Source organism: Panthera tigris, chromosome E2 (genome assembly GCF_018350195.1).
Source record: "Panthera tigris isolate Pti1 chromosome E2, P.tigris_Pti1_mat1.1, whole genome shotgun sequence".
Classification (NCBI taxonomy): Eukaryota; Metazoa; Chordata; class Mammalia; order Carnivora; family Felidae; genus Panthera; species Panthera tigris.
In genome coordinates, this window is record NC_056674.1 from 43,694,016 (window position 1) to 43,708,569 (window position 14,554).

Consider the following 14,554-nt stretch of genomic DNA (forward strand, 5'->3'; position numbering starts at 1 on the left):
CTCCCCCCAAGAGAGAAAGGTGATTCAATTGGAGAGTGGCTGAGGTGGAGAGCTAGAACAGTCTAGAACAGCACTGTCCAAAAGAAATACAAACTACATATTTAATTTAAAACTTTCTAGTAGTCACAAGGTAGAAAGAAATAGGTGAAATTAATTTTAGTAACACATACTATTTAACCCAATATAACTGAAATATTTCTATATGAATCAATATTTTAAAATTATTAATGGGGTGCCTGGGTGGCTCAGTCGGTTAAGTGTCTGACTTTGGCTCAGGTCATGATCTCACGGTTTATGAGTTCGAGCCCCACATCAGGCTCTGTGCTGACAGCTCAGAGCCTGGAGCCTGCTTCGGATTCTGTGTCTCCCCCTCTCTCTGCCCCTCCCCTACTCACGCTCTGTGTCTCTCTGTCTCTCAATAATAAATAAATGTTAAAATAAATAAATAAATAAATAAAATTATTAATGAGGCATTTTATTTATTTCTTTATTTTGGTGCTAAGTCTTTGAAATCCAATGTGTATTTTACACTTGCCACATATCCCAATTTGAATTTGCCACATTACAAGTGTCAGTAGTGTGCATGTTTCCGGTGGCTACCGTATTAGCATAGATCTAGAAAGTTACTTCCTGGCTTAATGGCATCATTGGCAGGGGAGGATTTGAGCAGGATTTGATAAGTGAAGGGGAGGGACTACAGATTGATGTTTTTGAGGCTCTTGGGGATTCCAGGGCATAAAGGAAAAATGAAAGGTCAAGGATGAGGTCCGGGTTTTCAGTTAGGATGCAACAGATGATGCCCTTAGCCTAAGTAGGGCATCTGTGTGTGTAAGGGCTAACAGTGAATAGTTTCTTCTCTCCAGGCTCAATTGTTAGATATGCTGTTAACCCAGTTTACCAAACTGTTATTGGCCTGATATCAGAGAGCACTGAGTACTTGAGTGAAAACCTTGCACTATGTCTTAGCAGATGTAATGTGTTCCAAATCACCTTTGGTCGCAGAGGGAGTCGTTTTTATAAATTTGATTGTTTTTACTTACTAGCTGCTGTTCTCTGGTTTTCAGCTTTGCAAAGTTTCTAAGTTACAAAGTTTCCTGAGTTAGAATTTGAGCAGATTTCTCCTCCAGAGTTGGCACATGTTAGAGTTGGAGGGCTATCTGTATTTGCAAGTGTTGTCCTGTACAGCTGGAAGTGACCTTTCACCCTTCTGCTCTTAAAACTCCTGTATCTTTAGTTCAGGGAGCCCATGTTATAGATAAGAAGATTGGAGCAGGAGGTCTGTGATTTACCCAAGGGATATTATACGTTATTAATGTGCCACTTTTTACAGGCCCAGGAAATTGAGTCTTCTCAAGTTAGTATATGCTGTTTCTAGTTCTTTGGACCTTTTATGTCAACATGAGGAAGACGAAATACTTGATACTTCATGATAACCTTGTTAATTTTTAAATTCTTTAATTTTAAAAAGGCGTTGCTCTCTCTCTCTCTCTCTCAAAATAAATAAACTTTAAGAAAGAAAGAAGGAATGGGGTGCCTGGGTGGCTCAGTCAGTTGAGCGTGTGACTTTGGCTCAGGTCATGATCTCACTGTTTGTGAGTTCGAGCCCTGCATCGGGCTCTGTGCTGACAGCTCAGAGCCTGGAGCCTACTTCATATTCTGTGTCTCTCCCTCTCTGCCTCTCCCCTGCTCACACTCTGTCTCTCTCTCAAAAATGAATAAATGTTAAAAAAAATTTTATTTTTTAAAATAAAAGAAAGAGGGAAAAGAAAGAAGAAAAGGAAAAGAGGGGAAGGGGAAGGGAGGGACCTGGGGGCTCCTGGCTGGCTCAGTCAGAAGGAGCATGGGACTCTTGATCTCAGGGTCATGAGTTTGAGCCCTATACTGGGTGTAGAGATTACTTTAATTAAGTAAGTAACTGTAAATAAATAAGGGGAGCCAGTTGAACAAAGGAGTCCAGGTTGGCTGATAACCACCTGTTACTAACTAGAGAGGGCTGTATGTTTACAGGACAGAGTAGGCAGTGGGGAGAAGGTGTTACTTCTCACAACCTAACTTGTAATTAGGTTGCCTTGCCTTGATCCAACCCCTTTTTCCTTGCTGCCCATGCCTGTCTCAAGCCCAGCCTCCCCTTTCAAGCTTGGTAATCCCTGGATTGGATTCCCACTTCCTTCACGTGTCCAAATGGTACTTCTGCCTCTTCAGGTTCAGTACATTGCCTGCCTTGAAGCTTCTCTCCCTTTCCCAGTTTTTCCTGCTCTGAACGCCTGTGGTACCTATGTATCATCTCATATTGTGCTCTAATAAATAGCACATTTTAAAATAAACTGGAATGTATTCAAGGGCTGCAGTGTTTTTCATTTGCATTTTTTTTTCCTGCCATAGTGCATCTGGTAAAGCCAGGTGCCTAGTAAATATTGAGTATCATCTTACCTGGCCCATTCAGATCCCTGATCTCAGTCAGAAAAGTTTCGTGTTCCAGCACTTCCTTGTTCCCTCGGGGACCCAGCTGCATTGTTGAGCCAGAATACGATACAGATGAATGAGTGGTATGTGTGGATGTGGTCATGTTCCTCACTCAGTAAAAGGGGCCACTCCTGTCTTCTGTAAAGTTCAAATCTCTGTCAGGAAACCAGAGTTTAGTATGAATCGGGCACTTGCTGGACACTGGTATTTTCAAGTTAAAGAAAAAAAAAGATAGAGTCTCTGTCCTCATAATGCTCATGATCTAACTAGGAAAACAAGTATTAAATGGATTATTAGGTTTATTTGAATAATTGTGGATATAGAAAATGCTTAAAGCACATAATAAGAGGATTGGCCCTCCCGTAGGGGATCAGAAGACTTCACTGAAGATCTTTTAACCAGCACCTGAAATATGAAACAGAATTAGCAAAGAAAAGACAGGTGGGAAGGTGGGGAGAGAATGGTACCCTCCAGGAAATTGAAAGAACTCCAGTTCAGCTGTAGCTAAGCGCAGCGAGGGGTGGGGGGGGGGGGGTACAAAGTAAGGCTGAAACTTCCTTCACTGCTGTAGTCAGCTCTGCTTCCAAAGTCTTTTCACACTAATTGTCTTTACCATATTTTACTATATAGACTTTTTTGAAGTCTAACCAGGACCAGAGGAGATATTTTAGGTAGGGCATGGTGACATGGTTTAACAAGGCCTAGTAAGTCAAGACTATAATCAGTCCATGAGTATCAGATTGAAGGGATCTCAGCCAGCACAGCTTCAGTGGGGTAGTGAGGAAGAAATGATTGGAGGGGGTAAGAAGCAGGAAAAGACCTTTGACCCAGCAATTCCAATTCTTACTAGCTATATTTATGCAAAGGAGTTATTGTAGTGATGTTTGTAGTAGCAAAATACTGAAAATAATCCAACTGTCTACTAACAGGGACTGTTCCATTTATTCATTCGCCAAGCTTTTTAAAAAATTTTTTTTTCACATTTATTTATTTTTGAGAGACAGAGAGACAGCATGAGCAGGGGAGGGGCAGAGAGAGAAGGAGACACATAATCTGAAGCATGCTCCAGGCTCCGAGCTGTCAGCACAGAGCCCGATGTGGGGCTCGAACCCACGAACTGTGAGATCATGACCTGACTCGAAGTCAGACGCCCAACCGACTGAGCCACCCAGGCGCCCCTCACCAAACATTTTTTAAGCATCCACTCTGTGTTGGGTATAAAACCAATCAAGATAGATCAAGTCCCTGTTCCTGTGGAGCTCATGGTGGAGGAGACAGTGAAGCTAACAAGTAAGCTAATTGCAGATTATTGTTGGAAGTACAAGTACTTTTTACCTGAATGTGTTTGGTTCCTGAGTTCAGGTGGCAGGGATTTGGCCATGAGAGATAGCTGTGCTTGGGGAGAGATTAATGTGGTAATGTGATGGAGAATAAATTGGAGGGTGCTAAGGCAGCTTTTCTGAGGGGGCTGTGCTCAAGATGAGACTGAATAACTAGTAACTAGTTGTCAACCACATGGAGATCCTAGGGGAAGAGGGAGAAACAGGCATAAAGGCCCAGGGTAGAAACAAGCTTGATGTGTTCAGGGATCAGCAAGGTGAGCCTGGCTAGAGCCCAGTAAGTGGTGGGAATATCTGGATCTTCTCCACAGATGCATGGAGTGCTGTTGGTTGTAATCAAGAATATGTTATGATACTTGCATGTGGAGTGCTATGAAGCAATTCAAAGCAATACCCAACTGTTAAACAGTCATTATTTCTAGGGAGCATGGTGGGATTGGTGATGCGGGTAAAGGAGGGCTGTTGTTTTTACTCCCCGCTGTATTTGGATTTTCTGACAAAGGAAGTGCATGGGCAGTGAGGAATTGGTGATTGTATGACAAGGCTTGGCTTTGCAGGAAAACAAGGCAGCTAATAGGGATATGGGATTGCATACTGCCCCTCATGACTTTCCTGCCTGCCGTACTGGATCCTTTACAAAATTACATAAACATCTAGTATGTTTAACCCAGCATTGCCCCCACAGGATATCAAATGTGTGATCACTGTTCCTGATGACCCTACAGTATATTCCCAGTATTGCCATGGGAACATTTTTGATGTTGATCCCTAGTTGAACAGGAATGTGATCCTACAGGAATCCGTGACATTCAAAGATGTGGCTGTGGACTTCACCCAGGAAGAATGGCACCACGTGGACGCTGCTCAGAGGCGCTTGTACAGGGATGTGATGCTGGAGAACTATAGCCACCTGGTTTCTCTTGGTAAGGACCAATTCAGTATCTTGCCTACTGGCAGGTCTTTCCTCTCTCATTTGCTAAGGTTGTGGGGCTCGTAGATCGGGTGGCTGTGAGGAGGATGTTCACCATTAGAGCTTGTTCTCCCTTTTGGGACTCAGCTTTACAGTTTTCTGAGACTGTTCTTTAAGTGAAGTTCTTTCTTTTGCAGAACTGGAAATAGGTCATTTGATTGCATGACTCCTCAAGTTGCACCTTTTTTTTCCTTCAGAGTTCCTGACGATCAAGGACTAGTACTGACTTATAGGAGGGGTCTTTGTCCACTTGCACAAACAACCAAATCTTGTGTATTTACCCATGAGCAGGATATCAAGTTTCCAAGCCAGAGGTGATCTTCAAATTGGAACAAGGAGAAGAGCCATGGATATCAGAGGGAGAAATCCAAAGACCTTTCTGTCCAGGTAAACGAGGGGGAGTCAGGCGTGCAGGAATCAATACAGACAGTGGCACAGCTGAGGGAGGGGGGAAGCACCTTCAAATTGGTACCTTGGGAGCTTCTACACCTGCAGGAGACTGCACCATCTCCTGGATGACACTTCTCTCTGTCTCCCTTCTCCAATAGGGTGTTCCTGCTGCTGGCAGGCATTAGAGGAAAACGTGCTCCTTTGTCCTACACAGAATACCATTTCTCCCTATACTGTCACCCTATTGCTGGATTGTCTTCTCCTCAGGTGTCCTCAGTCTCTCATTATTAGCGATCCCTTTTCTTACTCATTCAGACTTTAATTGAACTCCCGTCTTCTTTAGTCTTGCTGCTTTTACTGTCACTGGCCCCAGACTTGTAGGAAATACAGCCTTGATTCTCTGCCTTTTCCTAACCTCCGTCAGACTTCTCTCCCTGACTGTACTCCTACAAAACCTGTCTAGGGAGTAGTACCATCTTCTTTCCATCATACCTTTATGCCAGTTTGCTTCATTGCCTCTTCCTACAGTTCCTGGAATATCATCCTCGCCTGGTATCCTGGCTTGCTAAGTATTTCTTGGCTTTAGGTCTTTGACTGCCGTAAGGAGTTTGCAAATCTGCCTTAAGGAGTCTGCTCTCCAACTTCTTCCCCTCTCTTTGTTACCACCTTAAAAGGGCACCTGCCATCTGGTAGTTACAGCTCTTGAATCTCTACTGTGGACTCAGAAATCATCCTTACTTCTACCCTGGTCACCTTTTTCCCTTCTCACAGGACCTCTCCATGTAGAAGTCCCATGCAATTAAATACCTAAAGTCTAAATCATCTTTCATCCCCAGCCAGCACATTTTGCTACTTTGCCCACTAGAAACCACCGGATTTCTAATCCCTCCGGCCAGACACCCCAGTCAGTTTAGTGTTTTCCTGCAATTCAGGTTATTTTCCTCCTAAACCAGGCCCTGGGTGGAGATTACTAGAATTCCCAGTTGAAATTGCTCACCCTGTGTTTTCTTTTATAACCCATATTGGATTTTTTTAATCTTAGCTTTTTTGAGATATGATTTACATACCATAAAATTGACCTGTTTAAAGTTTACAATGTAATGGCTTTTCACATATTTACTGAGTTGTGCGTCCTTCACCATTATCTAACTACAGAACATTTTCAGCACCCGAAAAGAAACCCTATACCTACTAGCAAGCACTCTCCATTCCCCGCTACCCCTGCACCCATTAATCTTTTTCTCTCAATGGATTACCATTTCTGGGTATTTTATGTAAATGGAATTGTATAATATGTAGCCTTTCGTGACTGGCTTCTTTCACTTAGTGTAATATTTTCATGGTTCATTCATGTTGTAGCATGTTTTAGTACCTCCTTACTTTGTATTGCTGAATAATATGCCACTGTATGGACATACCATGTTTTGTTTCTCTACTCATCACTGGGTGGACCATATTGGATGTTAACGTTTTGTCTTCATAAACCACCCGCCTTTGACAAGCTCTTGCGGTCACTCCCTGTAGCTCATTATAGGAAATAGAAACTCCCACTCATTTTAAAGGTCCCCTATCATACCTTCCAGTATTCTCTTTTTGTTCCCACTAAAACAAGCTTCACTTGGGTTGAACTTCTTTTTAATGTTTTCTGTAAGTAGTGTACACTTTCCCTCATTGGATAATGCTTTCTCCCTATCCAAAGCTATATATTATGTTCAAGGTGTCTGTCCATAAACATAATATATACTAATATGTGTATTTTTTCCTTCCCTGATCACAAGTACCATTTATATCATCTTTACTACACAAACTCAGATTTAAAGATATACCATCTGATGGTTTTCCTTTTTTGTCAGATGATTAAGTCTTATTTCTAAGATTTCAAACGCATGGAGAAAGAAACTGTTATATGTCTATGTATTCTGTCTGTGTTGCAGAGCACATAGAAGGCAGTCAGGAATTACTTGATTGTTTTGGAATATGGTTGGGGAGAGAACTTTCTCATTCATTCATATCAACAAGCATTTCTTGAATGTCTCTCTGAGAAGTATTCTAAAAGAAATTCAAAGCATTTTCCGTCCTTGGGAAATTAGAATTGAATGTTATTTCAGGGTAAGGAATTTGGGGGGTTAGGGTCTCTTGTTGGTTTTTTTCCCTCCTAACATTTTACTGTGAATATTTTCAAACGTGTGGAAAGTTAAAAAAAATTAATACAGTGAACACTGTATACCTACCACCAAGATTCTATAGTTGTTAACATTTTATTATATTTGCTTTATTACATATTCTTCACCTGTCTATCAGTCTGTCTTTTTGATGCATTTCCAACTACGTTGCCGGCACGAGTACATTTCACTTCTGCATACTTCATATGTATCATTAACCAGAATTCAGTATTTATGTTTTTTTGTTAAGAAAAATGTACATACAATAAGATACACACCTCTTCTAAGTACCATCCAGTTGACTTTGACAAATGCATTCACCCATCTAATCCAAATTCATTTTGATATGGAACATTTCCATCATTCCAGAACCCTTCTTCCCCTTAGTTTTTAAAAGTTACCATTCTTAGAACCTAGAAACTAATTAATTATCTGCTACTAGTATTCTGAGGTTAAACAGGGGTTTAGAGATCAACTTATTAGGCAGAGTAAAATCCTTTTTGGTCAAGAGAGGTGAATAGTATGGAACCAGAACTCAGACTAAAAACCACAGCCCTAATGGTAAAGGCAAGGATGATTTGCCTCCAGAAATATTATTTTATTTCAGCTTGTGAAGTATAGCCATTGATCTCCAAGTATATCAAAGAATGATTTCAGTTACATCAGTGGCTGCAGATCTTCTCAGCAGGATTTAAAGATTTGGAGCCTCAGAGGTAACTTTTAAAGAAACTGTGAAATGGCTGTATTAGGAAGACAGATTTGGGGATAATTTGTAGAATGGACAAGAAGCATGGAGAGCAGATAGGATCTTGCAAGACATACCATGATTTTATTCCAGTAGTATCTGTGCCCAACATTCTCATGTTCACTTATTCCCTTACTTCGTAACCAGCCCTCCTAGGTGGGCTTCCTCATTCTACACTTGCCATGCACTCTGGCTCTGCAACCTGCACTGTCGCTTCTCTTTACTCTTCCTTTCCTTCATTTTGGCTCTTCTCTCCAAACTCCTGGATTAATTTCAAGACGGAATCATGAATAGTTTTTATCTCTTTCATTTCCCTATTCCTACTGTAGCAGTTTGTTTCAATAGGAGGGAATAGGGGACTTTTGCACTTTGGATTTCTTTCAGACTGGAAGACCAGGCCTGAAGGCAAATCATCACATCTGCAGCAGAGTGTATCTGAAGGATCCCGTAGTGCAGATGGCCTTTCACGTGCCACATTCGAAAACACTTGGGATGTTAGTAGCCAGTTAGAAAGACACCAGGAAAACTGGAAAAGATATCTGGGGCCAGATGCATCCACCCAGAAGAAAACAATCACACCAGAGGAAAATTTTCAGCAAAATAAATTTGGTGAAAACCCCAGATTGAATACAGTTCTGGTTACACAACTGAATGTTCCTTCAAGGCCTAGTGAGTGTGATACACTTGGAAGCAATTTGGGACAGAATTCAGATATAATTAATCAGAGTAATATCCTTGCAAAAAAGAAACCTTATAAATGTGATAAATGTAGAAAAGCCTTTATTCATAGATCATCACTTACTAAACACGAGAAAACTCATAAAGGAGAGGGAGCTTGCCCCAATGGTACAGATCAGGGAATTTATCCTGGAAAGAAACACCATGAATGTACTGACTGTGGAAAAACCTTCCTCTGGAAGACACAACTTACTGAGCATCAGAGAATTCACACTGGGGAGAAGCCCTTCGAATGTAATGTGTGTGGGAAGGCCTTCAGGCATAGCTCATCGCTTGGCCAGCATGAGAACGCTCATACCGGAGAGAAACCTTATCAGTGTAGTCTCTGTGGGAAAGCCTTCCAGCGCAGCTCCTCCCTTGTTCAACACCAGAGAATTCACACTGGAGAGAAACCCTATCGATGCAATTTATGTGGGAGATCTTTTAGGCATGGCACATCCCTCACTCAACATGAGGTGACACATAGTGGAGAGAAACCCTTCCAATGTAAGGAGTGTGGGAAAGCCTTTAGTAGATGTTCTTCTCTTGTCCAGCATGAAAGGACTCATACAGGAGAGAAACCTTTTGAATGTAGCATATGTGGGAGGGCTTTTGGTCAGAGCCCGTCCCTTTATAAGCATATGAGGATTCATAAGAGAGGCAAACCTTACCAAAGCAATAACTACAGTGTAGATTTCAAGCACAGCTCATCTCTTACTCAAGATGAAAGCACTGTCAATGAAGTGAAATCCTATCATTGTAATGATTGTGGGGAAGACTTCAGTCACATCACTGACTTTACTGATCATCAGAGGATCCATACCGGACAGAACCCCTATGAATGTGAGCAGAACTTTAATCAACAACCTGTTTCTCATCCTGGAGAGAAACCCTATCAGTGTAATGTATGTGGAAAAGCTTTCAAAAGGAGTACAAGCTTCATAGAACATCACAGAATTCATACTGGAGAAAAACCCTATGAATGTAATGAATGTGGAGAAGCCTTTAGTCGACGTTCATCACTTACTCAACATGAGAGGACCCACACTGGAGAGAAACCCTATGAATGTATTGACTGTGGGAAAGCCTTCAGTCAAAGTTCATCCCTAATTCAGCATGAGAGAACTCATACTGGAGAAAAACCCTATGAATGTAATGAATGTGGGCGAGCCTTTCGAAAGAAAACCAATCTGCATGATCATCAGAGAATTCATACTGGAGAAAAACCCTATGCTTGTAAGGAATGCGGGAAAAACTTCAGTAGAAGCTCAGCGCTAACTAAACATCAGAGAATTCATACACGAAATAAACTGTAGAAACCCTGAAATTAAGGAATAGCAGAAAATTTTAGCTAAAATATTGTTCATATTCAGTATCAGAAGATTCTTAATGGAGAGGAAGCTTGAGAATGTAATGAATTTGTGTGTGTGTGTGTGTGTGTGTGTGTGTGTGTGTGTGCGCACGCGCGCACACACGCGTGTGCATGTGTGTGGTGTGAGAAGAAAGCTCTATGCTAGTAGACCATGTTTTTTAACAAATAGAAGCTACATTCTCAAATCTGATTACAGACTTTTGTAAAAACAACTACAAACATCATATATAACCAGTTGGAAATGATATGCCTATGTATTGGACTTTATAAAGCTTTTAAATACAGTTGTGCAGGAGATCATCAACTTTGAACAGTTTGACTTGTCACTCTGTTTACAGCCTTTTTTAATAAATAAAACTCCTGCAGTAATGACCAAAACTTATAAAATTGCTTGACAACTGCATTCATCTGCAGCTTTTAAGTTAAATTCACCATGGAAACCAGTTCCACCCCCAGGAATTCGTCATTCAAAGAATGAGATCAACTGGTTCAACCACTTCGTTGTACAGATGAAGAAACCAAAAGCCAAAGATGTGAAGTGGTTTGCACCGTGTGATAGAGCTTATGATGGCAAAGCTGGGTGGAGAATGCAGATCTCCTGGATCTTTTGCCCTTTCAAAAAAAAAAAAGATTCTTTTGCCTGGATCTTTCAGTGGTCTGTCCACTGAAAAGGTATTTTGGAATTCAGAGGGCTTTAAAGTAAATTTTGAAATAAATCAGATGCACAAACATTTGATGAGCACTCAAGTTGGATACTTCGGGAATTCATAAAAGCATCAGAGACAACAAAATACATGCACATTTGTCATGGGCCTATTTTAAACAACTTGTTGGGGGCTTACATACCAAAATGTTAACAAAAGCTGTGAATAGTTCAACTACTAGTGACTTTTTGCCTTTTCCCAAGTGTAATGTTTATACTTTAATCTAACATATGTCAGTTTCATAAATCTATTAAATTCTCTTATTGTGTTTTTTATGACACTCCCATGAAAAATCACTGCTCCAAGCTTCCTATGTTGGATCAGTGGGAAAACAACACAAGACTAACAGGGAAAATTTTCTCCAAATTAATTTTACTGTGGAGAAGTATAAATGTAATTACCCATTGTCATAAAATTTGTCTTTAAATCAGTTTAGGGAATCCATGTAATGACCTTTACTTTTTTTAGTTCAGTGCTGCTCTTCTGTCCGTAAAGCCTAAGTTAAGCTTCCATAGCCCACTCCAATCCCTAATGTTCTCTCATGCCTCCCAGGGGCTATCCCAAAGGAATTTCCTAAACCTTTGTTTGTTCATGGTGCCAACAGTGGAGAGAAATTTGGAAGCAAGTGTGCACTTGGACCCCTTTCACACAAGAGCCTCTCCCCCTTTAAGATAATAAAAATTTCCCACTCTGATGAATCATGAGATGGAGTTATATGGGTAGTGGCGATGGTAAGCCTTCCTTACTGCCTTCTTTGCATGCCAAGTAGCAGGATCCATCATCCTTGTCTCATCCTGGACCACATGAGGTAGCTCCCAATGATTCTTCATAATTCTTTGCAGGAAAAATGTGCGTGGGGGCTGAAATGTGTGGTTTCCAGCCCAATAAGTGGAACAAGATGAGAATCTGCTTTTCCAAGACATTAACTGTTCAAAAACACCTTGTTTGTGATGTTCCATACTTAAACACACACACACACACACACACACAGTGCCAAGACCACGTGTTGTCTGATACGTAGTTTGACAACGGGTAATTCTACATAAACCCTCCACTACTGAGTGGCTACCATTCTTATCAGGAGCTTATTTGCTGCCGATTGGGGATCTCATAGAGGACTGTTTGCAAGAATGACATAAATTGCAACCAGTTGAGTGCTATCCTACCTTTATGAAAGTTTATAAAGACTTGGTTCCAGAAGACTCAAAGAAAACCACTGGTTTGTGTGTGGAGCTTGGCCTAGATCAACCAGTGTCTGAGTATCAGCACATCTTCATTCATAGTGAAGGAGCCCAGAATGTTCATGGTATGCGTGGTTGATTGAGCAGAGGATTCTCTAGTTCCAGCAACCAGGCACCATGCACTTACGAACACCCAACTTTTTAGCCCACATGAAATGCATCCTTGTAACATCATTGTATTATTTCAATAAATAGCCTTCTTAGTTGAATGGGAGTCAGTTTGTCTTTTTCAGTTTTCACAACATGGCTAAGATTAAAACCATGGTGTGTCAAGAAGGAGGGATTGACTGCTAATCTTATCACAGTCAGGTGAGTTAATAATAGGTACGATTTATTGAATGTTTACTAGAAAGAAATTGTGTGAAATATTTCATAACCATCATTTATTTTTTTATTTTTTTAGTGTTTTTATTTATTTTCAAGACAGAGACAGAGCATGAGCAGGGGAGGGGCAGAGAGAGAGGGAGACACAGAATCTGAAGCAGGCTCCAGGCTCTGAGCTGTCAGCGCAGAGCCCGACATGGGACTCAGACTCACGGAGTGTGAGATCATGACCTGAGCTGAAGTCAGACGCTTAACCTACTGAGCCACCCAGGCGCCCCAACCATCATTTCATTTAATCCTTACAACTCTTTGTTCTAGATCTTGTGGTAGCTCTTGTCTTTGCCCAACTTTTCCCTCCCTCTTTCTCTTGTAAGATCTCTGCTGTATTGACCACAGGAACACAAGTCAGGATATCCCTGGGTCTCAGTAATAGTTCTAGGGGCAAGTCTGTTACCTAGCTGAGCCAGAGTCCTTTGCCAGAATATTTTCAAAATAGGTTTGACAGGGCCATTTTTATTTTGTGTTGCTAGGCTGGAAAGGTGAAGTTCTAGAACTGCCTAGAGCCCAATTCCTTACCAGAGAGAGGAGTTCAATTGTAGGAGGGGATGCAGCTGACATGATGGTATTCTCATTTCTTTTCTTTTTTCTTAAGTTTTTTTTTTTTCTTTTTAAGTTTATTTATTTTGAGAGAGAGAGAGCCAAGGAGGGGCGGGGCCGGGAGGTGGGGAGAGAGAATCCCAAGCAGGCTCCACGCTATCAGCGCAGATGTCACAAACCATGAGATCCTGACCAGAGCCCAAACCAAGAGTTAGACACTTAACTGACTGACCCAGCTGGGTGCCCGGGTACTCTCATTTCTAATCCTGAGATCCTTTTGGACCTGGCTCAATTTCTGAAGCCCTTCCTGGGATTCAGTGGACTCCCTACTGTCAGTTCAGTGATTACCCTTTTTTGATTAAGCTAATTTGTCAGATATCTGTTGTTTGCATTAAAGAAACCTAATACACGTATCCTTGTTTTCTAACAGGGGTGGGGGGACCAGAGAGGTAAAGCAATTCCCTTGAGGTAGTATTTCCCATGGACGATTGAGGCTTTGAACCCAGGACTGTCTGGCCTTTTACCTCTAACTCTGATGTACCCAGAGCCATGTTCTGTTCAAGGAGGTGCATGTAACGTAGTATTGTTTTGGGAGGAGTGGATGAAGGGATACGGTGATACGTAAGGTTGGAGACCAAACAGGGAGAAAATGGTCAAGGGCTTTGCAGTACATTTCCTGACTACTTTAGTAAATTAAATCCCCTAAATTCACCCATAACCCTCATACCTTAATATATCAAGTTGTTATTTACATTTGCCCGTACATGAAGCACCATTTTTCGTAAATATTTTCTGTGTTGCTATACAGTCTCAAGATCTCCTTAAATCCCTTACTGTTGGGACACATTTGGATTGGCTTTGTTATTGGCTTTCATAATAATGACATTTAATACTTTTATCTTTTGAAACACCCCTTCCTTTTTATAGAATTTTTCTTAAAATATCCAAAAATGAGTTTTCTGGGTCAGTGTGTATATGTTAGTATAATCAGATGGTGTGAGACTCGTACAGGAATAAACTGGATACAATAGCACAGGAGTAATAGTCCAAAATTGCAGAAGGGAGCCAGGAGAAAACCTCCCATTCCTGGTCCCTGGGTGTGTCTGGGGAAGGACCCCAGGGCAGGCATTATTTCTGTCACAGCATCTAGCACACCTCTGTGCCAGCATGGAAAGATAGAAAACACTTTTCCAGTTCTTAGCCATGCTGATGATGGTGCCTGGTTCTTTGTAGCTGCTGAACTAGCTAATTCTTACTCAGCTGTTGAAATGCAAATGTCACTTCAGGGAAGGTTTTGCCTCCCTACTTCAACTAAATTGGTCACCCTCTTTTAAATTTTCAGAGATTACTGTTAATGTGCTTTATGTTACCATGGTATGTATTTGTGATTATTTGGTGTTCTCCCCACCTCCACCTCACACTAGATTGTGAGTTCTGGGAAGGCAGGGTCTATTTCTATTTTGGTAACTTTTTTGTTCCCCTGCTCATCACAATGCCAGGCACATAGTAGGTACTTTTGTAGTTTTACT

General features: G+C 41.3%; 1 protein-coding gene across 2 annotated transcripts in view; it reads left to right on the forward strand.

The window, feature by feature from the left end:
• ZFP90 (ZFP90 zinc finger protein) overlaps positions 1–11,122 on the forward strand; it is a 36,712-nt gene extending 25,590 nt beyond the window's left edge. For both annotated transcript variants that reach the window (XM_042968750.1, XM_007090348.3), the window contains exons 3-5: positions 4,600–4,726; positions 5,065–5,160; positions 8,455–11,122. In XM_042968750.1, the coding sequence (XP_042824684.1) occupies positions 4,600–4,726; positions 5,065–5,160; positions 8,455–10,103 (1,872 nt within the window). In that variant the 3' untranslated portion in view covers positions 10,104–11,122. The remainder of the gene's footprint in view (positions 1–4,599; positions 4,727–5,064; positions 5,161–8,454) is intronic.
• Positions 11,123–14,554: the final 3,432 nt, after the last annotated feature.